General features: G+C 41.5%; 1 protein-coding gene across 2 annotated transcripts in view; it reads right to left on the reverse strand.

The window, feature by feature from the left end:
• Window positions 1-1113: 1113 nt before the first annotated feature.
• Window positions 1114-27008, reverse strand: part of KCNIP1 (Kv channel interacting protein 1) — a 27345-nt gene continuing 1450 nt past the window's right edge. The window contains exons 1-9 of one of the 2 annotated variants that reach the window (XM_010290432.1): window positions 19896-20009; window positions 17591-17599; window positions 17172-17183; window positions 10722-10791; window positions 7855-7925; window positions 5354-5461; window positions 4334-4438; window positions 3696-3758; window positions 1114-1413 (exon numbers count right to left, since the gene is read on the reverse strand). In XM_010290432.1, the coding sequence (XP_010288734.1) occupies window positions 1366-1413; window positions 3696-3758; window positions 4334-4438; window positions 5354-5461; window positions 7855-7925; window positions 10722-10791; window positions 17172-17183; window positions 17591-17599; window positions 19896-19997 (588 nt within the window). In that variant the 5' untranslated portion in view covers window positions 19998-20009 and the 3' untranslated portion in view covers window positions 1114-1365. Of the gene's footprint in view, window positions 1414-3695; window positions 3759-4333; window positions 4439-5353; window positions 5462-7854; window positions 7926-10721; window positions 10792-17171; window positions 17184-17590; window positions 17600-19895; window positions 20021-27008 lie in introns of those variants that run through there. The other variant, XM_010290431.1, reaches the window with a different exon arrangement.

Here is a 27008-nt window from a genome sequence, read left to right on the forward strand (position 1 = left end):
ATGGCACTCTGGTGTGTTAACTTTCTTGAGAGTCCTCTGCAAAGCAGGCTCTGACATATTCCTCAGCTGACAAATAATCTACTGGGCAAAATCCAACCTTGGTGTAAATTCACTACATTATTCTTCCCATTCTACTAATTAAAAAACCCAAACCCCCAAACCAATGCTCTATTTGGCATTAGTTAAGGAAATGGGACTTGTGCAAGTCATGCCACTGCCTTGTAGGAAAAAAGATTTTACTATAGAAAATGTTAAATTACCCAAAGGAACATATGGGCCTGGCAGCTAAGTAAGCAGCTCCCAATTAAACTTACAGGGCACTTCGTGGGTGCCGAGGTTTGTATGTGGAAAGACAACTGCACCATCTGGGCCCTTTTCTGCACTAAGTCAAACTGGAAAGCTTAAATAAATCCATGAAGTGGGCAACACTTTACTGTAACTTCCAATTAAAAAATACAAACGTTCAAACGATGAATCTAGGAAGCATGTGCCAGACTACACCAAAAGGACCATAGCACATGACCATGGTGCTGCTGAGACACACACTGGAGAATCACTTGGTGTCCTACCACATGCTGGGACTGCAGAAGGCAGCTGGGACCAGAGCAGGTATTCATCTTCCTGTACCAGCCCTTATCAACCTGCCTGGTCTTGCAAGAGCTTACCATCCTTGAACAGGATTTGTTCTGTAGTTTGAAATTTGTATGTGCAACACATGTTTTACTCCTTTCTGGCTCACTCTGGCATAAAGATCCTCTAGCTAATGTGTTCAGGAAAAAGTCCACCAAACTCAGTGTGGTGACACCAGTGCATGTGAGAGGAAAAGCAGGATCTCTGCAGAAATGGGGATGTTGGCTACACAGGCTGTCTGCTTGATGTCCTAGGTACATTTACTGTTCATTTTTTACAGACCACTCTGGTAAATTCTACTTTTGTCAAAGCAGATTAACAGCAAGGCATTCATAAAACATTTTGCTGTATGGTAGTATGGACTGAGCTTTTCACTTGCAATAGATGGCTGAGCAAGCTATCGACATGTGCTATCATAAGTAATCAAGCTTGCTAGATTAAAAGCAGGACTTGTGCCTAGCAAACAATGCTGTATATTACTCATTAAACTTTGAGTAGCAGTTCTCTCTTGTCAGGTTTTATTAAAATATTCACATGCTTCCAAAACGAAACAAAGGTCCACCGGCATCTCTTGGGGAGAAGAGGTGGGATCGGTTGCATTCGGTTGCCATTTGGTTGGAGATGTACAAAATCCTCACACACTGAACATGGCTGAATTGTAAAAAGCTTTCACCCAGAAAGGAGGTCTTTGTTACACAGAAAGTCTCTGACTCCTCCAGCACTCGCCAGGCATGGTTACATCACATTCTCAAAGAGCTGTAAGGATCGCATGATATTGTCGTCCTGAAAGCAACGAGAAGACATTTTCATAAAACCAGCACTGACACGCACAACTCAACTTTGCATGGCACAGGGGGCTCTGCAGCTGCTACTGCAGGCAACAGCTTTGCTTCCATAATGCTTTTCATCCTCAATGAGCTGGAATTGATTCAGTGACCAGGTCCTGATTCAGAAAAGCAGACATCTCTTACTTTGTCACCTTAGTTGGTTTGAGGCATGCAAGCACAGGATCTTCTCATAAGCTCGACATTCAGCATGGGCTGTGCTTTGCTGAAGAAAACCAGACACCAGCACTGAGCTGGTGACTGTACTGAACCTCTGGACTTCAGTGCCCAACTGCATTTCACTGACCCTGAATATGCAAATGTGCAGTTAGCTAATACGCTTCAAAAGTCCAAATGGTATTGCGTGTTTTGAACTGATAAGCAAGCTGCCTTGAAGGACCACTTCATCCCAGAGATACAACTAGCTCAAACCCAAAATACATGCAGTCTCAGCCTTTCCAAGGTTCCTAGACCCAAATAAGAAAGTTGGAGACACAGAAGGGAAATCCCAGATTTCCCAGATGAAGTCTCAAAACTGTACTTTAAGGTAATAACCAAAGTAATATTCAAAAACTTAACGATTATTTTTTTTCTCCCCAGGAATTCAGTTATTCCAAAAGTTAGACTAACTGTTTGCCTATAACATGAAAATAATTTTCCACATTGAGCAACTCAAGAGATCTATTGCATCTCATTCCTCTATCTTACTTTGAGGCTGCATCCATTTATCTCATTTCTAATGCAGTTTGGTGGGTACTAGAACAAGGTATCGCCTTGCACGGGAAACCAATCATCCTCTCCAAAGTAATGCCAGGCGATCACTGCCCGTGAGCCACATCCTCAGAAATGGCAGAGGTAAGCACTAGACTGCACTTTTGCTTCTTTTTCATAAAGAAAAATCCAAACATCTTAGTGTTGCAGGGCTCATTCCTACGTGCCAGAAAACCACATATGACAGTGGATCAGACTGCGCAGCTCCTAGTACGTCAACAGAAGGAACCAAATGCAAACTAGGGCAGAGAATTAAACAAACTGTAACAGTTGAAAGTACAGTAAAGCTGCTTTGACACTGAGACCACTAATCATACACACACATCCAGCCTGAAGGCCAATTATGAATGTGAAGAATAACATACAACACAAATGATCAAATTAAAGACAAGGCCAAAAATAAGCTAAACAATGAGGAAGGACCAAGAATGAAGTAACTGAATAAAATTTACCTTGTATTATGCATCTGCTAACAAGGATTTTGCCACCTGAAGCCCCTGACTGAGAAGTAATCTGAGCCAGAATTAACACAGAAGCAGTGGGAAGCCAGCCTAGCCCTCCACAGCGAGCGTCTTCCCATTGCTCAAGTACAGAAAAGCTGTCTAACTGCAGAACAGGAAAGACTTTTCCAGGGAAAGTAAAATGCAAGGGAGGACTGGTATGCAGTTATTTGCACCAATGTAAACTTTCTAAAATGCAGAGGCCATTATTGTACTGATAAAATATTAGAGATATCTCTGAGCAAACATTCACACAGTCAATTACAGTCTAATACAACAGACACTTGGCTAATGGCATGTTAATGCAGACGCTTGTCTTTGTGCCAGTGCTAAAAAATACCAGCAAATATTTATGACAGCCAACCTAATGCATGGAATTTGCAAGAGGGAGCTTATTTCCAAAACAGGAAAAAAATTTTACAAAAATCATTGCTATGACGACAGCATTTGCTTTTAATGGTTGACCGTGAAAACATCAACTGGTTTGATAAGTCAGTGCTGTAACTACAAGAGTTTGAGAGACCTTTGGCTCTGGGCAATTCCAGCAACCTGGTAATTGCTAATGACATCCGAGTGCATCACAGAGACAATATCAGCCTCTTCAAACAAACAAATGAACAAACTAAGGAAGGTTAAAGGTATTATGAGCTTTCTCTAGAGTTATCTGCTTGTCTGCAGAACCAGTCACTGTGGTTCACTCATGAAAATAAGAAGCACTGGCCACCAGCACTGGAAATGAAGAGGCTGTCTCCTGTGATTCGCCTGACCCTACTTCCCTATTTGGTCCCAGGCTTCACAGAGCACCACCAGAAACTCATTCTTGAAGCTGACAGACTTTGCTCTTTTTCAGAGAACAAAGGAAACCTGGGATCCTGAGCAGCATCTTGTTTCAAGTGGAGGTTGTCAAAAGGGAAAGCAAATGCTGTGGCATGAGCTAGACCTTTCATTGCAGTTATAATTTTGTCCTTACCTCCTGACACGATTCAATAAACTCATCTAAAGTTACAACACCATCTTTGTTTTTATCCATTTTCTGCAAAATAAAATAAAAAAAATTTGTTTCCATAGTTAACACTGCAGTTATAGTATAATATCTTATTTGATGCAACCTGAATAAACCTAGGGGACTTTACAAGCTTAGATTACAGACTCAATGTCATTGGATAAATTTACCAACTGCTAAGGACTCGCTTACCCTGGTATTTAGAGCACTTCTGAGGTCGTCTCCAACTATTCCTTGCTTGACACAGACAGCAACCGCTGCCCTTATTAGATCGCTTATTTATTCACTGCCTAACCAACCAGCATCCATATTCCCATCTTTTTGTGGGCAGTAGAGTGAAGAAGTACAGAAGGGCTGTAATACATGCAGTGGCTTCATACTTGCTGGATGGGGCACATCCCAATGCAATGGGTCAGGTTAAGAGACAAATGGGATGCCTTGGAGTCAGGAAATGGGCAGACACTGTAGTGTTAGGCTGAGTGGCTGTTAGGGTCTATTTTAGAATATGTAGCAGGACATATCATTGAACTTGGGGCTAACCTTACAGTAAAGTGTATCAGTGCATAGCTCAAGTGTTAAGAAAAACACATAAAAAAATCAAGTACCTGGAAGAATACTTCTACATGCTGCCTCGGAGCATCTTCCTTGAGCACCGGATACGTGTACTTTCCCATCATATCATAAATTGCCTTTACGATATCCATCATTTCCTGCAGTAGCGGCATGCCAGCACAAACACAAAAAGGGAAATTAATAGAAATGATAGCACATTTCTTTCATTTACTACCCTTTTCTTCACCCTCATTCTCCTATTACAAAACAGCACAGGAAATACCTATGCATGTACATGAAGACAGATGTATCATGACATACAAGTTCACTTATGAAAACCATGCCCTTCGTTCTGACTGTGCCATGATTTTGCCACAGCCGCATTGGAGGTGCCTGCAGTCCTCAGTTCCTTCCTCTGGCCAGGCAGCATTGCAGGACGTGCACTCTGACACGGCAGCTGCTGGGGATGGTGCTGGGGTGCAAGAAGTCACTGGGAACCCAGCCCTTCTCCACACCTTGCAAAAACTGCCACATAACTCCATGACCAGTAGCAGTAACCACAAATGCTCCAGGTACGCACAATAGTTTTGAAAAGACAGACCAAGATGTATGCAGGTTACCATGCTCAAAACCAAGGCTTCCCACAAAGGGAACAAGCAATACCAGATAAAAAGATAAAATATGATGGTCATGCAGGATTTGGGATTGGTGCTGGGGGCTTGTAGTGCTTTGGGTGAGCCCACACCATACCTCCCAGTGCGGCCAGAAACTCCTTGCACATCAGTCACCCAGTAGCTATTGTCACTGCCACCCCGCCGTTCGCAAAGGTTACTCATAGCTGTAACTAGGGTTTGCTACTGTCTCAAACAATCCATTAAAGGCACTATAATATAGGAAAATATGTCTACAAAATCATGCCATGTAAGATCGCTGTGACTTTACTTAGACTCAGATAAATGCTCAGGTCCAGTCTGATTTGCATTTATTAGCTGCATGCAAATTAATTGTGCTCTGCAACAGAAACCAGTCAGCTCTCTTCAGGAATCAACTACATTTGTCAGAAACAGCCTTACCTCCTTGTTTATATAGCCATCCTTATTTATGTCATACAGATTAAATGTCCATCTTAGCTTTTCATGAACAGTCCCCCGCAGCAGAATGGACAATGCCATCACAAAATCCTGGTTCAAGGCAGAGAGAGAAATGTGAATTTTCATCATATCCTCTTCTAAGTCACCTTCTTTATATAATACCAGTCAAAAGACTTATCTTTTTAGGATAGAGCATATGGTTATCAATCTCTTCTGATTCCCTTTTCCAAAAATGTGTCCTCTCTGACCAAACTCGATGAACATATCACCCGCTAGGATGATCTGAGTACTGTCACACTAATAATTGTTTATGAGGTAACCATGAGAATCAGAAAAGTCTTCAAGCACTCAGCTGCAGTCACCGTAAAGGTCAAGCTTATGGTATGGGGTAGGCACCTTAGCAAGTTTGGAAGGGCAGGAAGACCTAATGGGTGCTGCAGTCTTAAACCCTTGGGGTGAGGTGTGCGAAAAGAGCATGGGCTTAATAGCAGAACCAGTCCAAGTCAGGCAGACTTAGATCCTGAAGTTGACAGGACAGTGGCTGCTCTAGCTCCTTGGACTTGCCAGGAACAGCACAGTAAGCTCAAAGCTAGGACACGTCCCTTGTTACCCATCCATATTCTTCATGTTCTAAACTCTAAACGCTGCACGAATGTAAGCATGGCAACATACATATCTGTTTAAGAGCACCACAAGGATGCTCCAGTGGCAACGTGCCTTCTAGAAATGGTCTGTTGCAAGGCTACACAGCTGGACTCACTGCAGCAGTGGAAGCTGATGCTTTCTTACCCCCCAGACCTACGGTGCTAGTGAAGGAAGAGGAGGAGGAGGAAGAAAATTCAGCATTTTCTTTGTGTCCTCCTTGAGAGAGACAGAAAGATCCCAAAACCCCTCTAACACAGGGAGCATTGGGTTTTGTTCTCTGGCAAAATCTGTCAGACTTGACCAAATGCGATTCCCACCACTAATTACTCAGTCTGGGACACAGCATTTTAATTGTATTTTTTGTTTACAGTAAAGTTATTGCTTCTAATAACTTTGATTTATTGTTTATACTGCATAGTGGCTCAGACATTGTAAGTAGCATCGCTACAGGGATTTATTAGTACCGGCAGAACTTCAAGCTGACAGAGGTATACAGTTCCTGATACCTCAATTAATGTACCTAGTCCTTCCTGTATTATCTCCATTAGCTCTCCATAGGACAGTGCATCACTTCTTAGAAACCTTTGCTCCTTTTTCCCAAGGCTCAGAGGAATCTGAATTCGCTGAACAATACAAAAAAAGGGGACAAACGCTTATGTTTGACAACAACTAAAGAGACAGGTTTGCCAGGAAGGAAAGCTCAGCACTTTTTTTTTTAAATAAATACTTATCCAAGCATTTTGCTGTGTCTCAGCCTGTTTAGGTTTAGAAGCTTCTAAATACTGAGTAGCTGCCATATGCAAAACTCCCAATGCAGCCATCACTACAGACACACATATATACATATCATAACATTTCCATCTTACATTTAATAAATGAACTAATTTCACAGTCTTAGCTGGAAATTACTGGAATTCTTAGCCATTTGATGGCAAAAGCAAGACTGCCTATGATTTCTGGTTTTATGATCGTAGTAAACTGTCTTCAAAATTATGAAGTTCATCCTCCATAGGCCTATGACTTAACATATCCCTTTGCTGCACTCAAACTATGTGTGTGAGCTTGAAGGATGGCTATTTGTAGCCTTTTAGTTAAAAGGTGGATTTGGTTTCCCTAGGAACAAAGTACCCAAGATGTTTGATATATCAAATAAGCTAAAAAAACCCCACATTCCAGGAACATACAAATGTAACCCTGCGATGTATGATGACTAAAGACGACATGTGATGTACTAGCTTTTCTTTGACATCCAAATTACCTGTGCAAATCACTGGATAGGACTGTCCTCAACCCCTCCTGTCTGCTACATAAATCCCTGCACTTTCTCCCTGTAGTACTGAGTAACACGATCTATATGTTTCTTTAGTGAAACATACAACTCCATCTGCATAAAGTGAACCAGATTTTAAAACTATCAACTGATTTTTAGACTGAAACCTCTAACCCACAATCTAACAAGTCCTACTAGTTTACATCAAATAAGAGAAACATTTAGGTTGGAGAAGATCATCAAGTCCAATCACTGACCTAGCACTGCCAAGTCCACCCCTAAACGTTGTCCCTAAGCATGATGTCTATATGTGTTTTAAATACCTCCAGGGATGGTGACTCAACCACTTCCCTGGGCAGTCTGTTCCAGTGCTTCACAGCCCTTTTGGTGAAGAAGTTTTTCCTAATACCCAACCTAAACCTCCCCTGGCGCAACTTGAGGCCATTTCCTCTTGTCCTGTTGCTTTTCACTTGGGAGAAGAGATCAACATGCACATGAAGAATGAATGGAGAAGCTTAAAACCACAAAACTGAGAAAGAGACATCAAAGGAGGATGCAAAACCATTACCTCGAACTTCACTGAGCCATTTTGTGCAGTGTCAAATGCATTGAAGAGATAATGTGCATACATGCTAGCATCTGAAAAACACAGAGGGCATGATTAGTACAACAGTTCATTATACACTAATGGCTCTAAACAACACTCATGACCTTATTTTCCTTTTGTATAAAAGCCAACCTTGTAGCATTGCCAGATATTCTATGAACTAGTAAATGTTAACATAGACCTGCCTACTCCCCACATCCTCCCTTGAAACAGCCTTGAAATGTAAAAGCTTTTATTACAGTAGAAATTATCTGGATTACGGGGCTGTACTTGAAAGAATAAGCAAAAGAAATCTCCGAAGAGTGTCTCTGGGGTAAGTGGAGTATTAGCTGTGGTGGGAAATGCAGCAAAAGCACCAAAGAGTGATTGCAGCATGTGTGCTTCCTTCCTCTACCTTTTTGCTTTGTGTGAGATACAGCAGAGATCCCCAGGGACTGTCCAACTTCAGGAGGGTCTAGTTTGAGTAACTTGAGTTTGGCCCGTGACTGTTAAAGATGTGAGGCTTTTTGAATCTCAAACTGCTGGTTTTAGAAAATCTTTTCTATATAGAAGAACAGTTTCTATGGTGACGTGAAGCATGGCAGTTAACTGGGAAAAACAGTAATGGTATGCAGGAAAAAAAAATCAAATAGGTGCATGACCTTATGACCTTCACTGCCTTGTTTTTGGCTCTGGGGGCTATTCACACTGCACTTTATATTATTAGAGCCCAACTTTTCAAGATTGAAACAACTGACATTAAATGCCCTTGATTATCTCATTGCTATTCTAGCAGCCACAAACTTTTTTAGTCTCTTCTATTCTTTGCCTCTAGCACACAGCATCAGTCAAGCCTGAGTCTTCATACTCAATGTATGAATATTCAGGTCAAGCCTGGTGCTCTGGGCAATGCAGGCAGTCAGGTAGAATGACCCAGCATCTCTTTACTCTGATCTCTATTAAATGTTTAAATATTTTCACATTATTCAAATCCAGGAAAGTGTAACAGTGTGCAGAAAAATCAAATACTTAGCTTACTATCATCCATAAGGATAGAATACAGTGGACTGTAGGAAAAAAAAAATCGCCATTTTTAAGAGAAGGACTCTGAAACAAAATCACTCCATAAGAAAACCATAGAATTTCTTATGGGACAGTCCTGCCAAAAACTAATTAAGCTAAACTAAACAATGAACTAACAATATTAAACTAGAGGTCTAGATCACTAGTATCATTTGATGACAAATTAGCAAAGAAGAAAACCTGTCAAGGAGAGGAGCCCTACATAACAAAAATATCATAAGTCTGGGATGACACTAGATGAAGTTTTTATAATTCAGAGCTACTTTACTGCCTCTGGAATGTACAAGTTTATCTGTACAGAGAGCCATAAAAGTGAAAAATCTGAGGAATCTGAAATCTCACAATTTATGATGTTAAGGTTATACAAACAGTTTGGAAACCAAGTGAAAGAAAACAGCGTAAAAAAAGAAATCAGATCTGCTGTTAGACTGATTTATTATTAAGCATGGCTATACTACCATCATTATTAACCAAGGGTGAATGACATTTCAAGTGAATGGGACAAAAAAAAAAAAGGGAAAAAAGCAAGAAAGTAAGTCTTTGTCAGCCTCAGTAGGGAGGAAAAAAGTTACCTATTCATGAAAAGATTAAGTTTCTGTGCCTGATTATTTTTCACACATGGGAAGGAAGGGGTCACCTGAGATGTGTCACTTAAAGAAGTTAGTGCAGTTACTTGAGGTAACTGGAATTCTTTGGACTTACTAGAACTTTTTGGTTGAAAACACAAAACACAGAAATACATTAAGATTATAAATACTTAAATTTTTGCATATTAAAAAAAAGGACTGTTTGCTTTTTATAACAAAGACAAAAGCAACCACAACAGGAAATCATCAAATCCATAATGAAATTTACTGATAACTTTCTATAGGTGTACACCTTTGAGGTCACACGCATTGTAAAACATAAGCATAGCATGTTTTATCTTCATGTTTAGTTGAAAAACCACTTGTTAACAACCTTCTTCAAGTAAATGCACATGCACACATACACTCTTGCAGCAACTTCAGTCATCATTCCACAAAGTGTGTGTTCTGCAGCTACTACAGAGTGGAATATAGTTGGAAAGCCTCAAATACTGAATCTTTTATTAAAAAGCCACTTAAACCTATGACTCATTTCTTTCAACCTGAGAACTGTATCCCCACAGAATATGTAGAATCTTGATGTTTTTAAAAGGCAAGAACATACATTATTTGCGAAGTTTAATACAATACTTTCATATTCCAGTACATGACATGACCCTATCTTAGTTGCACAAACACCAGAAATGATCATTTCAGGTAGCTGGGAGTTCACACATCAATTAAGGACTGCTTGAAGAATTTTAGGGAGTTTTTGATTAACTTGCAGGCCACAATGAGATCTGGGACTGTACTGCGCTAGATACTAGCTGCACAGCAGTCCAACAGCAGGGAAGCAAAGACACACTGAGGGGAAGTGATTTAGCTTTCTGCCATCCAGAAAGTTGGTACAAAAAAGCACATCAATCTCCAGTTTCTATTTTGGACTTGGGGAATAAAGGGCTGACAACTGGGGGCAATCTTTAATGTAGGTTTGTCTATGTTCTTGTGAAATAACTCTTCAAAGGGCCTAACTTAATTTTATTACCTTGATGTTTGTGATTCTGTTTAAGATCCTGCAAAGCTTAAGATCAATTCACATTTCCTGCACAGATTATCTGAAGCAGTTTTGCAGCCAGCTGGCAGTAATGAATGTTAAGGCACGCCTCAATAAACCCGGCAGACGCAAAGTACTCCGCTTACCTCCATGAGGAAAAAACTGTGCATAGATCTGTTTGAATGTCTCTTCATTAACAACCCCACTAGGACATTCCTGTCAGAAAAACAGGAAAAAAAAAAGAGTCAAGAAAAAAACCCAGCTTTGTAAAGGTTCATTTGCAAAACTCTACAAGCCTGAAGAGAGCAATTAAGCAAATCACATTCCTGTTCCCACAGCACTCTGGATGCACAGACTGTGCAGCTGAAGAAATTAAAATGATTCAGACTGCAATTTCATCCTAAGCATCTGATAGACTTGGTTGACCATTATTAACATTTCTAACAGTGTTTTCAGCGGTGTTTCATCAGTGTTTTATAGGACGACCTAGAAAGGCAGGCTCATGCCTTCTGTCATAGGAAGCTTTCAACTAATAATTATAAATAACATTAGTGCCAGCTAACATTGGACTGTCCGATGCCTCCACATATATGAATTCATTAATCCTCAGCAAAAGACCGTAGCCAGATACCTGACACCAGCCCCATGGAGGCTAACAATACAGACTATACTTGTAAGTCCTTACAAACCAGCATTAGTATTAGGCTGAAAAAGATTAGATCATTAACCTGTTTATCCATTCAGTCTTCTGTAAAATTCTGAGAAGCTAGACTGCACCCATGAAAATTTTCTAACCTGGCAGCCTGTGGGGTTATTTTATTTTTAAGATCTGGTACTAGAATGTAAGGCATTTCATTTCACTTTTGGCTGCTTCGAGTAGGGGCAAACACTTAAGAACAGGGTGACAGATTTTCTGCCCTGAACTTCCTGACCTAACCCCCCACAAACGACCCCCTTCACAGGGCAGCATTCAGGAAGGGAAATGGGATCCCTGCCTGGAGTGCTCGCACTTGCTCTGCTACAGCCAAAAAATCCAAGCCATTATGGTAGTTTGGGGTAGGAGGTACTCCCCGGGCATGTTTGCAGAGTCTGGACAGCACCTGTGAAGAGGGAGATGTGGCAGGTATGAGGAGCTGGGCCCCCAGGTGCTTTACCCTGTAAATGTCCTCAGACCTTATCCAGCAAGATGGGAGACCACACGCTATGGAAGAGATGGGTAAAAAGGGCACAAGAACTGGGTCTATTTTGTGCATCTTGTTTCCGTACTCTCAACTCTCCTTTTAAACTTAAATTAATTGGACAACTCAAGTAAAATTCAAGAGCAAATTTAGCTTAACTATTGGCGGGGGTGATAAAGCACCATAGCTCAGTGCTGTTATGACACACATTCACATATCACAGAGGGCCTCAGGCACTGCTATCTGACAATGTGAAGTTTTCAATTATATAGAATATTTCCCAGTCGATAACACCCTTCCTCACAGATTTGCCAATCAACCAATTGTGAAAACTAAACCCAGAGAAAAACAATAAGACAACCATGACACCGATCCTTTTTCAGAGCGCACATAATTATAGATACAGAAAAGTCATCTTTCTCCCACATTCAGAAATACCAACTGGCAGAGACACCATGGGACTGTCCCCTGCTGCAGGCATTTGACCCAATTCACAGCAATTTAAGTTCCTCTGCCCCAGCTGAGGCAGTGTGTCACATGGAGGGAAGAGGGAGCAAGAGTACTGCCACTCCTGGTAGGACAGACTGAAGATGGATTGAGAATCTCTCATGGAACTGGTGCATATATCTCGGTTTGATGTTTATGATGAAGCTGAAGGCCAGATTTGGGATCAAGAAAGTTAATCCATTACGAGAGAGAGCGCGAGCGCGCAAACAGTGGGTCTTGATGCTTTTCCTACCTACCACTTGTGATTTTGGAGATCTTCCCTTCATTATCTCTTTTCCAGGCTGAAGCATCCCACCCTGAGAAGCATGGAAGGCACTGAGCACCCTTTGACCATCCCTCCTCTGCATCTATTTCTGCCATACGCTTTTTGAGACAGCAGCCCAGGACTGCAAGCCATGTTCAAGATGCTAGTTCATGACTCTTGCAGCATAATGGTGTTCTCTGTTTCTCTGATCTTTTCCTAATAAATCCTAATTGGAATTATCAGAGAAATAGGATGGAAACTGTTTTTCAGATTTTTTTCAATAATGCTAAGGCTAACCCAGTCTATTGGCTAACCCTGGCTAGTTTTCAGGCAGCATATCATGTTTTCCACCTGGTCGTATCTTCTAAAGTAATGGAAATTCATTTAAGAGTTCATTCTCTGCACTAACACATCTAGGAGGGCCATGCCTCTGTGCACACTGAGACGTTGTGATAGCACAAGCAAGCTTGGGGATGAACAGAAAGGAGTTTGAAAGGGCACAGAGCTGCACAGCCTTTACATCCAAACACACCACTGCCACATTACGCTACCTGGAATACACCTGCTACACCACATGATGCTGTTGGGGTGGAATCCCACCTAACCTCCCTATAATTCTGTGCTTGGTCTGGACTTCATTAAAGAGCAGGCATGGGAGTGTGTGTCATGGCCCTGGAGGCAGGTTTGAAAAGCAGGGCAGAAGCCAGTACTGCTGTAGTTACGCACTACTGGCAGCCTGGAGCTGCCACAGATGCATGCACTCACTGCATCTTACACCCCTCTCTGCAGATCCAAGACAGACAAATGCTTGTTCAGGTATCATTACAGGTTGATGAATCTGAGATTAGTAAACTTAGGAAGTCTAAGAAAATCCCTTTGCCTTGGTGACACAAAAAGCTGGAGGAAGATTCAAGTCTATAACATTTATTGATGAGTTCTTTAGATACCTTTTCAGAACAAAAAGGACTTTGACAAGAAATTCTTCCGCCTGTGAAGGAAAAAAAAAAGGCATTTTTTTTCAAGTCTCTGATCTGCCAGCATCACCTGCTGCTGATGTGCATTCACTAACCACAGAAAAGGACAGAACGAACAAGAGAAATCACTTTATCCTGTGCAAGTCACAGAGGGACAGCAAGGAGAGGTATTTCAGGTGACATCAGAGGCAGTTCCTTAATCACATACCTGTTTGCTACTGGAATTAGGGGGATTAGATCTGAGTTCCTTCCTCCAGTGAAGAAATCCTCCTCTTTTCCACCCACTATTTGGGTAAAAACCATTGGTCATTTGGGATAGATCTGAGCTAAATAAAGCATAATTTGTCTCTTGAAAAACCCTGAAATTATCTTTTACTCTATGTCTTCGTATCCTGACAACTCTCCTTCCACTGGTTATATTTAAATGTCCCAAATAAAACCCAAACCTGGCACTGTGGTCTTGACTGTATCCTGGTCTGCATCCAAAGTAGCATGACCAGCAGGTTGAGGGAGGGGATTCTGCCCCTCTGCCCCGCTCTGGGCAGACCCCCCTGCAGGGCTGCGTCCAGCTCTGGAGCCCTCAGACATGGACCTGCTGGAGCGGGGCCAGAGGAAGCCCCAGCAACGCTCCGAGGGCTGGAACAGCTCTGCTGGGAGGACAGGCTGGGGGGGCCGGGGGGTTCAGCCTGGAGCAGAGAAGGCTCCGGGGAGACTTTCCTGCAGCTGCCAGGGCTTAAAGGGGGCTGATAAGAAAGGTGGGGACAGACTTTTTAGCAGGGCCTGTAGCAATAGGACAAGGGGTAACAGGGCTCTGAGCAACCTGCTCTAGTTGAAGATGTCCCTGCTCACTGCAGAGGGGAGTGATGGCCTTTAAAGGTCCCTTCCAACCCAAAGATTCTAGGATTCTATGACCTCGTGGTCACCCCTTCTCCAGTGTCAGCGTTCAAGGCTTGTTCCACAGCAAGGGGATGAAAAGACCAACTGGACTATATAAAGCCAGTGGCTGCAGGACCAGACCTTGTTTTTTTTATTTACAGAGAAAGCTAACAAAACTTTCTAATTCTGTATGGCAAAATTCCTGGTTAGATGAGTACCCTCAAAACATGGTGGTTAGTGGTTACTTTTTCATGTATTCATGCCACTTCTAATAAGCTAGAAATCATTAAAAGGATCATTAATAGAAAGAAGGTAACAGCTACCATAAAAGCATTCTCCCAAAGTTCATGTTTCCTAAAGCTTGTAATTTAATGTATGTTAAATAATCTGGTATTTATTTACGGTATCTTTTTATCATAGATCAGACTAAGTACACCATCAACAGACATTCTTGGGTAGAAATTTTCTCCTCAGTCACCGAAGTGCTGCTGCTGCAAGACCCGCGCTGCGCCTTTGCAGAACTTCAGATTTTTTTTTCAGATATTTGACCAAACTGTCACTCTTTTTACAATCAAGCCTAGCACAGCACCTAGCCGTCGTAGTAGCAGAGCACCAGCATAGTGCTACTGGCCAAACACACTAAGTGAAGATGTATTTCTTTCTCTCATTTTGATAAATACAACTATTATTTTCACTAAGAACCATCACTTCGCATATGCTTAAAGATAGTATATAAATGTAGGGACTGATCATGATTTTCTCTATGCTTTCTGCAACAATACATTTATAGCCCTTTATCACATTAAGAGCCCCAGCCCGCCACTAGCAACCCTGAGAATGGAGTTTCAATCTGTGAAGGGCAAGCACAGAGGAGAGGCTGCTGCTGCAGGCACTTGCCTCGCAGAGGCAAAGTCTCCTGTAGCAGTTTTGGCCATTGTACTTGATTAAATTTTCTGAATTTCCGCATGATCCTTATTGCTTCTGATGCTCCATCTGGAAGCCAAATGAAAGTTTGCATCAAGCCTCCAGGAGTGCTGGGGAGAGGCAGCGCTGACATTGCTCAGCCTGTTTAGCTCTCTGTAACTGGATTGCTTTCAGACACACATGCTAGTACCAATTCATTTGCACTTAATTGATCACAATTTTGTTTTTGTAAGAGCCAAATAATGCTCAAGAGGCCTCATTAGTGCTACAGTACAACTTAATACAGCTGACTCGAAAGAAATCTCTCATGAAAAGGAGCAGGTAAGCTTAGTGTCAGTTTAAATTCCAAAGGTTTTACTCATTCAAGAAAAATTTCTTGGGAGCATGAAAAAGCATGGTCCCTCACCATAACATTTGTAAGGCCTTCCTTCAATGGAAGGGAGTTAGATTTCAGGTAAATACCTCTCATTTTTTTAACCTATGAATTCTCTTAAAATGTCCAACGAGAACAGTCAACACTCTTTAAGCACAGAAACAACCCCTCATTTTCAAAAAGCTATCAAGCACTGGCACTGACAGCATGAGTCATGTATATGAATCTAACCTCTCAGACTTCTTTTAAAATACTAAACCACAAAGGAGCTGAATCCACCTTAAAAAAACCCAAACCCAAAACCAAACCAAAGTTGCGCTTGCTGTTCTTTCTTCTGCTGGAATCAGAAATTAACTTCATTGATTGCTTTCAAAAACGTGCAATGCGGACAAGCAGGGATCAGCAGCAGAACTGAGGTGGGGCTAAACACAACCTGCCCCTCACACTGTTCTCAGCTAACTTGGCCAGAACATGAGTACTTGGCGGGGTCACCTTTTGCTAAATTAGAGGTATTAAGTTAGCTGACCAGAGACAGACTCTAACATATTCTCCTTCAGGATCCACAATCCAGATTTGCATCTCTAAGCATTCACACATCGCAAGTATTTTGTTGCTCTCATTATGTTCTCCCAGCTTGGAGATATTTTGGGGATCATTAAGGTATCAGAACATTTCTACCTTGCTCATACTGCTTGCTTTCTCCAAAACCTTGATTTGTTACAGATAATTACGTCTTGTACTACACTCCATTACAGATTTGCTAAAATATTTGCACTTAAGCAAGGTAAGAATATCTCCAACAGCCCTTCAGTTATTTGGGTTGTCTGTTTTTTGAGTTAGTAAGTTATCCCTTGCAGCTAACAACCATTTCCCCTAAGAGCACTGAACCCCCCCAAATTAAGCAAAAAATCCCAATCCTTTCAAATCCATGCACTCAATTCCAAAGAATGCAAGTAATTAGAAACACGGTCTAAATGGAGCTATTGAAATACTGAGCTCAAACTTCTCTCATTTTTGTTCACTTCATTAGTGATCAATTTATCAATTTTAAGATTAAAATGGTTTCTATTTTCCTCCCTCCCATTCTGTAACTGTTGCCCAAACTGTACTCCTCCGGGGAGTGGAAACTTTCTTCTAATTCCAGCCTATGCCTGTTCATGGCCATTTTGTTCCAGTGCTGATGTTGCCTTTCAGCTCAAGCAATTCTCTCTCCTGTTGTATAATACACAGAAAGAATCACATTTTATTTTGCTAAGCTAAACCAAGGAAAGATCCACTGAAGGTTCTGCTGGTTTTTATGCCATCTCTGTTACTTTGTTTTTGCAGAACCACAGCTAAAGCAATCAGGCCAAATGCCTCGCGTTAATCTGGCTCGAGCCTGACGGCAGCTAACTCCAAGGTGCAAAATTCTATTCTAAGTAACACAGAATTCACCTTGGGGACAGAGATAACTGCTGAGATAAAAGTGAACTTTTGGGTCTGGCATCAAGAGATGTTGGGCAACAGCACCCTTCCACAACTTGAAAAGAAAGCTGAAGGCACAGACAGGGGTCATTTGGCCAGGCAGCAAGGACACTGGCCAGGTTATCATCCTCTGCTTCTCTGGAGTGGCAAAGGATCTGAATTCAGTGGAAGCCTCCATCAGTCCAACGCAGAAACACCAGACCTGACCAGTGACACACTGGGAAGAGAGTTGGAAGGTTTGGAGGGAGCGGGGAAACAGATTTCAGAGATGAAGAAAGAGCAGAAATAAAAGTACTGAGAATTAGGACCCTGGTCAGCCAGGACACTAGTCCAGAGGCTACCTCAGGCTGCGCTGAACTGCCTTTGGCCAAACAGCATCCATGTTCACGAACATCCAACCTTCAGCTCCTGTGAAAGAGCAGGAATAGAAGTACTGAGAATTAAGACCCTGGTCAGCCAGTCCTAGTCCAGAGGCTACCCCAGGCTGCGCTGAACTGCCTTTGGCCAAACAGCATCCATGTTCACGAACATCCAACCTTCAGCTCCTGTGACTGTGGCCAGGCTGAGCAGGGCCTCATTCTCTCCGTGTTCGTTACAAGTGCCTGCAAATGGTCCTGTGATAATCCAGGTGCTGCCTCCTGATTAAACAGGACCTGTGCGATCACTGAGAGCGGGCAGTAAGTACAAGCCAGAGAGAGGAAAATTACTGTATTCCCACAGGGATTTTGAATCTCCAGATGGCACTGTAACATCATGCCAAAAAGCAGACGGTTTGGTACAATAGCAAATATGGTAACAGCTGAATCAGTTTGCCTGCTGTGCATAATTACTTATCCCATTGAAACCATGATTTACAGGCTACAATTGCTAAAGCTGCCCTTTCATTTAAATTTAAACCTTAGATATTAAAGCTTCATGCATATTGTATGCATAGCAGCTGGAAGACAACACACTGCTTTGTCCTAACAGCCAGATATAAAGCAAGATCTTGCCAGCACTGCCAATTAATACCAAGACCTTCAGTGAGGTTTTCGGAAAGCGTTTAGGTCACAAGTTAAATGCACTTGTCTGCTGTTATTCTTGCCCTGGGAGGTAACACCTCCGTACTGCAAAGTGATAGCAAAATTGGGAGGGGCAAGAGGTAAATGCGGGATCTGTTGAGAGAGCTCTAAGGCTGCCCCTCTGTTTTGTAACATAACTGCTGGCACAGCCAGCACCTCCTCTCAGCACAGAGCACAGCTCTCCCACGCGGGATTCCCACCAAACACAGCGAAACAGAAAGCATTTCAGAGATCTTAGCAAAACACAGCAGTTAAGAACTCTCTGAGTTTAGTCTGCCACTGTAGACAGTCATGTCATGTTATACTGTACGTTAACTTGTCAAGCTCTGTCTCAAAAGCCACGTGATTTCTTGCTGACTGCCCAAAGCATGAACAGGTTTCAGAATGTCAGTCTTCAGTTGTTAGAAAACTTCACACATGAAGTGACCTCCTACGTGCAGCAAAAGTTGTACAAATACAACACATGCACCAAACCAAAAAATACAGAAGGCTGAGCTATGCCTTGGCCCGGTTAGGTGAGTGGTGAAATAAAGGATGAAACCACCAGACCTCTTGGGGAAGTCAAGTATGCATTTGAGATGTGATTTGATCAAATTTCAACAATCTATCAAAAAGAAAGGCCCTTCTCAGTGTCCAGCAGGTTTCCCTCAACATTGCCTGTATTTAAGGTAGCTCAGCTTTTTTTTGGCAAGTTTTTACCCGGTAGACTCGACGATCTCTTTCCAAGAAATTTCAGCATTTTGCAGTGACAGTAGCTAAAATGATGGAGCTGTCCTGCAAGACAACTTAAAAAACACACTGTTTATTGAGCTAGCTGGATACTGATCTATTAGTCATCATAAAAACATCAGCTGGCACAAACCACCTGGGTGACTAAATCCAGACCCTCAGGCAATCATGTAATGAGTATTCATTCTTCAGGGCCCATAAAACATCTGCTCCACGTAGCCTCAAAATTCCCTACCTGTTTCTATTTATTATGATGAGTCCCTAAGAGGTAGCAGCAGGTGACCTAGAAGCTGAGGCTCACGGAGCCACAGACTCCCCGATACCAGGGAGAGTATGGCTGCAACAGGGGTTCACAAAGACGAGCACGATGCTGCTCTGTGCATGCAGTCATGCCAACTGGCATGTTTCCTGCTTTCGCCTAAATCTGTAGCCTCTCTTTTTTTCTTCTCAGTCTTGATACTCATTTACTTTTGATTTCTTTTTGGCTCCTGCCACTCCGGTCTTATTTCCTACTTACACAGGACCTTATAGTCCTAATGTGCTCTAATAACATCCTAATCTAGCAAGATTTCTCCAGTTAGAGAAAGGATAAAAACAACCATCCTGGGCAGCTAATCACAAGCAAACAGTACCGCTCAGATTTGAACATGAGGAACTGACAGCAAGAATTAAGTAAGTAAACATAAAAACACTTTCAGGTTATCTTAAAGTTTTGGCACAGTTGAGGAAATGGCAGTGTGCTTACTGACATTTGGTGAACAAATTTAATGAGAACGTTATGATCCGAATATTCATCCAAATTCAGTTTTAGGCAGATTACAGTATCATAAATATTAGATGGAGAGACAGATTGTGTTCATTTTGTTGTGGTAGGGGAGATCTAGCACAAAACTCCTAACGTTTAGCAGGGGAATGATACAAACCACAGCTTTTGTCCCCACCCACAGAGTTTGGTGGGGACATGCATACTAGACTCTGTATTGTTCTTACATTTTTAAATCCTCTGTAAAGCACTTGAAGTTCTCTTTTAGTGAAATTGGTTTGTGCTTCAAGCTGTTCCAGTCCTTCGGGTCTATGGCACACCGTAGTCATTTCTAATTCATCTTCAATTTTATCTGAAAGAGAGGACAGGAAAATATTTATTTTGATTGTTACCTTTGCTCTATTAACAGCATGGATAAGACAGACTGGTTTTCAAGAACAGAGAAAAAAGAACCCATCACCAGAACTGATCTGTATAACGGTTTTCAACCTCTTGAAAGCAAAATAAAAGCCATATGAGTAAAGCAATAGCTCACATTTCTTACTGGGCTGCCAATTAACTCCCCATTCACAAAGCCAAAACTGGTGGTAAGAACAGAAGGGCAGGCAGCAGATACAGTGCTCCAAAAGGGAACACCAGATATTTTTTGTCTAAATATTGAAACAGTGTGAAGGAATAAGCCTTTCAAAGCACTAGGCTTTAAAAAAAGCTGTGCAAATATAAGTGAGAGAGCAGACATGCTTAAGCATATTAGACAATGACATTATACCGAGGGTAAACAGTGAGGGAAACTCTTCTGTGTGCTAACCAAAAAGCTTGCTACAGAGATGGTAAAGGTCACCTTAATCCTAGGAGAAATTCAAAGGATGCCCACAGTTGCTGAATCTGTAATGAATCCAGCCTGCATTTTTATGGACTTTTTGGGGAAACAGATAAGCAATGAAAAATACTTCTGTGCATTTTATTCAAGAGATCACTTTCCTACAAGGAAGAAAAATACTCAGGACATAGCACATCCTGTATTACCATAATCTTACCTCTTCTTTAATGCATGTTTTTACCTGCCAAGCCCACTTCCCCAGCAGTATAGGTAATGCCTAAACATATACAGATTCTTAGCGTATGTCAATTTGAGATTCTTTAAACTTCAATGACCAGATGCAGGTTTCAGGTGACATGAAAATCCCATCTACATCCGAAAGTTGCTTGGCATAAAAGCTCATGCTCCCCTTACTTTGCCCTGTAAAAATTGTTTTAGGTTATTTGGCTCAAGTATGGTATAGAAATTCCTTCTGAAAGACAGGGATTTCACAAGAAATGTGCAAGGAAATGGAATTGCTCTGAATAGAGGAAAGGCATGAATTCAGAGTAGACTGGCTCTGAATGAGCTCTAAGTGAAAGAATAGACCAGAATAAAGTTATCTTTTAATAAGTTAATTAATTCTGTACATATATATGAAGGTTATTAAGGGAGGACACACAAGTGAGTGATAATGGCTAATTAACATTGGTTCAGTGTTTCGGTGTTAAGAAATCAGTTTGAAATATTGGTGAATTCAGGATGAGCCATCCTCCTAATCCTCTGTCTGGAGTTTCAGTCAGCATTTGTGGGGCTTGAGCAGTGAAAACACATGCCTAAATACTGTATTCAAGGTCCTTTGCGCAAGCAAGGGAATAAAGGTAAGAGACCGTAATAGCATGGGACAGAAGAGTAACACAACCATTTACAATACAGGAAAAAAAGCCCCTACTGAACACTGGTAAGTGGCCAGAAGAGGCCTGAAGGACACTCCTTCTCCACACAAAGGGAAAGTGTGTAGAAATTACAGCTCCTGTTAGAAGAAAGGAGATGGAAAAGGATGTCTGCTACAGGGAAAAAAAAAAAGATAATGTGATATAAGGTGGAAAAGCCATTTTCTCTGAAAGAGAACACATGCCACAAAAAGAACGAGTGCAGAAGAAGCAGCAGAGAAAGAAAAAAGCAGGGAAGAAATTCCTTAAAATGAGGGTAGGGGAATAAGTGGTTGAAAAAAGAAGAGGAAATCCATCTAGAAGGGAGCCAGGTTGAAGAGGCTCATCGCTAATCCATACATTGTAGAGGAGATACCTTTTAATTTACCTCTGGTTAACCGTAAGTTACCTAAAACCCTTTACGAAAGGCACATAACCCCAGACTCCTTCCCCCACATTTCCCTGCTGTCTCCCAATGCAATAAGCAGTTTACACGTGACCTTGACAGTTGTTTCATTTTTCCATAGGAAGCCACGCATTTTGTGCTGTGCAGTATATAAGCAAGTTAGGCTCTGAGCCTTTCCCTGCTCTGTAACCAGTTAAACAGGCACAGTTTTTCTCTGACATGTCCTATTGAGTCACTCTAGTTATTTAGAACTTCAGTCAATGTAAAAAAAAAAAGTGTAAGATACTGTCCATCTAGTCTTTTTCTCCTATAATTAAACAGAGAGAGAAAAAAAATGTGCCCTCGTAAGCGGTGAGGCTAATGCGGGCAGCCAGCCTGTTGGATTACTGTCATACTTCGTTTTATTTACATTCCTACAACTTGGCTGTTTCTGTTTTCTACAGAAGCAGGAAAAATCCAGCTGAGAAAAGTCCCACTCTTTTGCAAAAGCACTTTAATATGACTAATTTTTTTTTGCTGGGTACTTGATCTGCCATATACTTCTTAAGCAACCAGTTTTCCAAAACACTTAGAATTTGTGTTAGCATTCTAAAAATCAAGAAGAAAAAGGTCTTGCTCTTGGAAAACTTGCTTTATAGCTCCATGATAGATTCAAACAAAATCTGCAGAATTACAGCTCAAAACTCGTAGTTTTTTGGCTAATCCATATGTCCATTATATGAGCAGACCCAAAATTAGGGTCTGGGAATTACTTTTTCAAAATATTCTTGAATAAAAATTACTTGGTTAACATTGTAATTTAGTAATGATACATTGTCATTTGACAATACTAGCCTCACTCAGTGAATCATTTTTCAAAGGCACACAATTCATTTTCTTCAGCTTGTCCTGCAAGAACAGGTTTTTCGAACCACCAGTTCATGAGCTTTGGCCCCACAGGGCAGATATTTCTACGTTAAAAATAAGCCAGATTATTGTTGTAGATTTGATTCTATTTCCCATACTGAGAAATGTGTCTCTTTTCTTTATAACAAACTGCAGACAGGAAATTATGAAAGATTCATCCCTTTCAAAGGGACAGTCTATTTTTTCCTTCTGTTCTCTACTCCAGAACCAGCATTAATCTCTGCCTCTGAAGAGGATCTGATGGTTCCCTGTGGGTTAATACTTTCATCTGCTTCCTCTTCTTTTCCCAAGGGAAATATTTTGAAACTTGGCAAAAAAAACCCCCACAACTTGTGAAGCTTTAGATCTGGCCAAGGAGGCACTCAAAATGACACCAGACCAACAATTTTCCAGTAAACACACTCTAAACATGGTAGAAATTGTTCCTTTGGTGGAACCTGCCCTGATGCAAGAAAGCAGTCCTGGGCATTTCTTGGAGCCTCATTGCAGAAAAATACAAGACACTTATTAGGTCATTTTGTCTATTACTTGCCGACAAAGAACTATTTTCTGTGGTGTTTCATGATAATATCTGTTTTAAAAGATAAAACTTGTTTTAAAAGTAACTGCTTCATGTTAATAGGCCTCACAGATCCAACATTCCCTCCCTTGTGTTCATCAGATATTTACATTTAAACCCTTCTCAGCTGTTATCCCATATTTAAAGATTCTCCTCAGCAACATCTCTCTTCATCCCTCCTCCTTTCCTGGCATAGCAGGTGTAGCACAGACCTCAGGTAGCGGGGGGAACCTGTAGCTAGAGCCCTAAGGACACAAACTGCTCTTCTGTGCAAATTTATTATTTCCAACTCAATAGTCCTGATCCCCACAAAGATTTTTCTTTTGTCATTATTTGTTTCTTTTCAGTGTTTTCTCTTAGGTCGGCTCTTTTAAACCTTTTTCTTCCATTCTCTGACACCCTATAAATTAACCACAGTAACCTCAGTGGCAAAAAAGGAGATTGCCACTTCCTCATCTGCCCTTGCCTTTTATCACGTATATTGTATTTTCTCTTATTTACATTTTCATTATCGCACTGGCTTAGTCTTTCCCAGCAACTCAGGGATGTCACTGTATGAAATATGAGCCCCTGCATTTGTAAACACTGCAATTTTATTAAACTGAAGCTCACTTTATAGTGGTGAGTGCAGGCAAAAGCATACATACATAGGTACACACATGCAAATTTAAAGTTTTACTAAGAAAGCACAATGTTAAGATATTTTAGTTAATGTCATGTTCTTCCTCGGTTTTGCCTTGTTTATGGCTTGCTGAACACCCCAAGAGATTTGAGCGTGGAAAACAGGCACACCACTGGCTTAAAGTTAATTTTCTTCTCCTTCAATCTGCAAAAGCGCACGAACAGACCTAGGGCCTGATTGCAGACACCGTAAGAGATGCGCGTGGTCACCTCCCCAGCTCAGGTGACACGCGTGACCAGCCACAGCAGAGGTGAGGTGCAGCTTACAGCATCCCCCTCGGGCTGGAACTAAGCCCTGCCCTGCTCGGTGGAGACGCTCGCCTCAGGGTCTGGTTACCGTACAGCTGGTTAGCAAGAACTGAACCTTAGCAAATAGGTCCAAATTGGTTATTATGGATCTCAAAGCATGATTTTTTTTCGGTTGGGTTATCTGTGCCTACCAAGTAGGTGGACTCAACTAAAACAGGAGGTTTCTTCTGCTTGCAGATACCAGTAAAGTGATTTTTTTTTTTTTTTTTTAGCTCCAGCACTTGTTGAAATCACCCCTGGATTAATCCCTTCTGCACCAGGCAGCTGCAGCGAGTTGTGCCCTAGGCTTAACATCACCTGCACTGTTTAGCTGGTGCAGAACATGCTTGTGCATTTGCTTAGCTGTTTTTCTTGCAATGTGTTTAAAACTGAAGGAATGGGAAGTAGCACTTTCTGATTTCGAATTTGGCCATATTTTTATGGCTGCTTTAATAGCAGGGTATGAAGCCTGGATCTGGTAGAAGGGTATGAAGCCTGGCTTTTTAGGAGCAGGCTGTACATCTTACTCCAAAGTAGGTCCAGGTTATAATAATTAATTTTACATTTTTCTGCAAAACATCTTTTCTATTTGCTTAGCCCATAGGATAGGCACATTTTGTATCTCAGACAAAATAAACAGTGGCTTCACTTTACGAAGAAAAATAATCATGACATACTTGCATGCACATGCATATTTTATGGATTGTCACTAATGAATGATATTGTATTTAATTTCTCTGATGCTTGCTCAAGAGCAGAGAATGAATTTTCATTAGAGTAGATCAATATTTTAACTGCATACACTTTGGAGATTACTTAATGAGGCTTGGTTTATACATCCTTTCATATCTGTTCTAATTTTAACTTTTGTTATCTTTACAATATGAAGATTTCCATACTTCGACTGCCTGCAAATGCCCCTGCATTTCACTGCTGTAAACTTTGCTGAACAGAATTTGCATTTCTCCAAGTGATAAACTGGAATAATTTAAGCCTATTCATGTAAAAGCTGTCTTGCACATCAGACAAAATTGTTTCATCATTGAGGAAAACAGATTTTCAGCCACAGTTGACTACTGCTGTCCACCACAGAACCAGGCAGAGGAATTCGGTCTTTCCCTTACCCATTGTAAAGACAAGAAATCCATTGATTTTAAAGGAAAACGACCTGCTCCAATATTTCACTTTTCCACATCTTTCTGTTCCATTGGACACAGGCACATTTCTCTGCTGTGTTATAGAAAACATTGTTTCATTGTTAATTTGGCTCAAAAATACACAGGTAACGCAATGCACATCCCAGACAGCTACATGAACTGAGGCACTGCCCCAAACCAGTTCCTATACATGCAACACCCATTAGAGACCCAGTCAGTAACTCGCCAGCGCTAGCGGCGGAGGGGACATGACATGCCGCCGTCAGCACAAAAGTCAAGTCCTAAAATGCTGTTGACAGCACACCTTTGAGTATTCGCTCTAGCAACCTATTTCCATATAGAAATGCCTAATCTATATTCTTCAGATCCAGCAATCCTTTCCTCATAAGCCAGACAGATTAAATTGGTCACAGACAATGCCAAGGTTGTGTCTGTGTACTATAAAATAGGAAACAGTCGTGTGTTATTTACCAGCTGCTTTCTCAGCTCTGGTTTTGAAGAGCCATCGGGCTCAGGTTTATTAACCTGCCTGTCCGTCCTCTCGCCGGCAGCTGCCTCTACACAAGCAACACCTTGCCCGAAAGCACAGGGCTGGTTCCACTGGGCCAAACTCACTTGTGAAACACAAGAAACAAAACACCTTTCCCACAGCGGCCAACTAAAATACCGCAGCATTTCCAGCGCTCCAACCTATGTGCCAGGCAAAATGTCTCATTACATCGTTAGGGCTGGCCAAGGACAACCCAAGGCCTAAAACACAGCTTAAAGGGAAGGTGTAAATAATGGTTTAATAAAAATGCAAATGACCTTGTCCCCTGCTTCCAAAGGCTGCAAGGTGAAACTGTGTAATGCCATGGCTAATGGGAGGTTTTTGAAAACATGTTGCTTATAATAAATTCACTTTTTGTTAGAGAAAAAAGTCAAGATGTAAAGTACAGCTAATGGGCCCAGTGCTAATTGTAAAACTGAGAAGTATTAGACAAAATGGGTAATTTTACAAATACAGCAGGAGGGGATTAAATTATATGCGAGAATCATTAGACTGCATCGTATTTTTATTAAAAAAAAAAAAGCTTTTTAGGAGCAGGGACATGAAGAAAACAATAACTCTAGTTTATCCATGACATCTTTGAAATTAATCTCCAGACGGAATACTTGGTTGGGCAGCTCTCGCAGGAAATAGATCCTGCCTGTGGGAAAACAGTTGCAAATATTTGAAAATTTCATGAAGAGAAATAACTAAAGGCCTGAGTCCATAAACGCTCATTACGGCAGAAAGTTATGGGAATGCGAGTCAGGCGAGAGCTGTATTACTGATGCAGACCCCACACACTGGCTTCAGCGGTTCCTGCACTGGTGTAAGCAGGAGCTGTAGGAAATACTGATTTTGTGAAGTCCTTTGAGGTCTGTGGTTCCAGGTCCCTGGAGCAAAGGCAGCTACCAAGTACAACTCCATTATCTGGCAGAGTCAAAATATTTCTCTGCAGAGTTCCATGTGCTTCCACCAAGACAAAAATCTAAGTGTTAGCCTTTAAGCGACCCCATCTGGCAAACACTTGCAAATCAACAAGGCTAATGTGGCAGATAAGAATACTGTGGGCTTGTTCCTGCT

The sequence above is a fragment of the Phaethon lepturus genome, unplaced genomic scaffold (assembly GCF_000687285.1).
Source record: "Phaethon lepturus isolate BGI_N335 unplaced genomic scaffold, ASM68728v1 scaffold19577, whole genome shotgun sequence".
Taxonomy (NCBI): Eukaryota; Metazoa; Chordata; class Aves; order Phaethontiformes; family Phaethontidae; genus Phaethon; species Phaethon lepturus.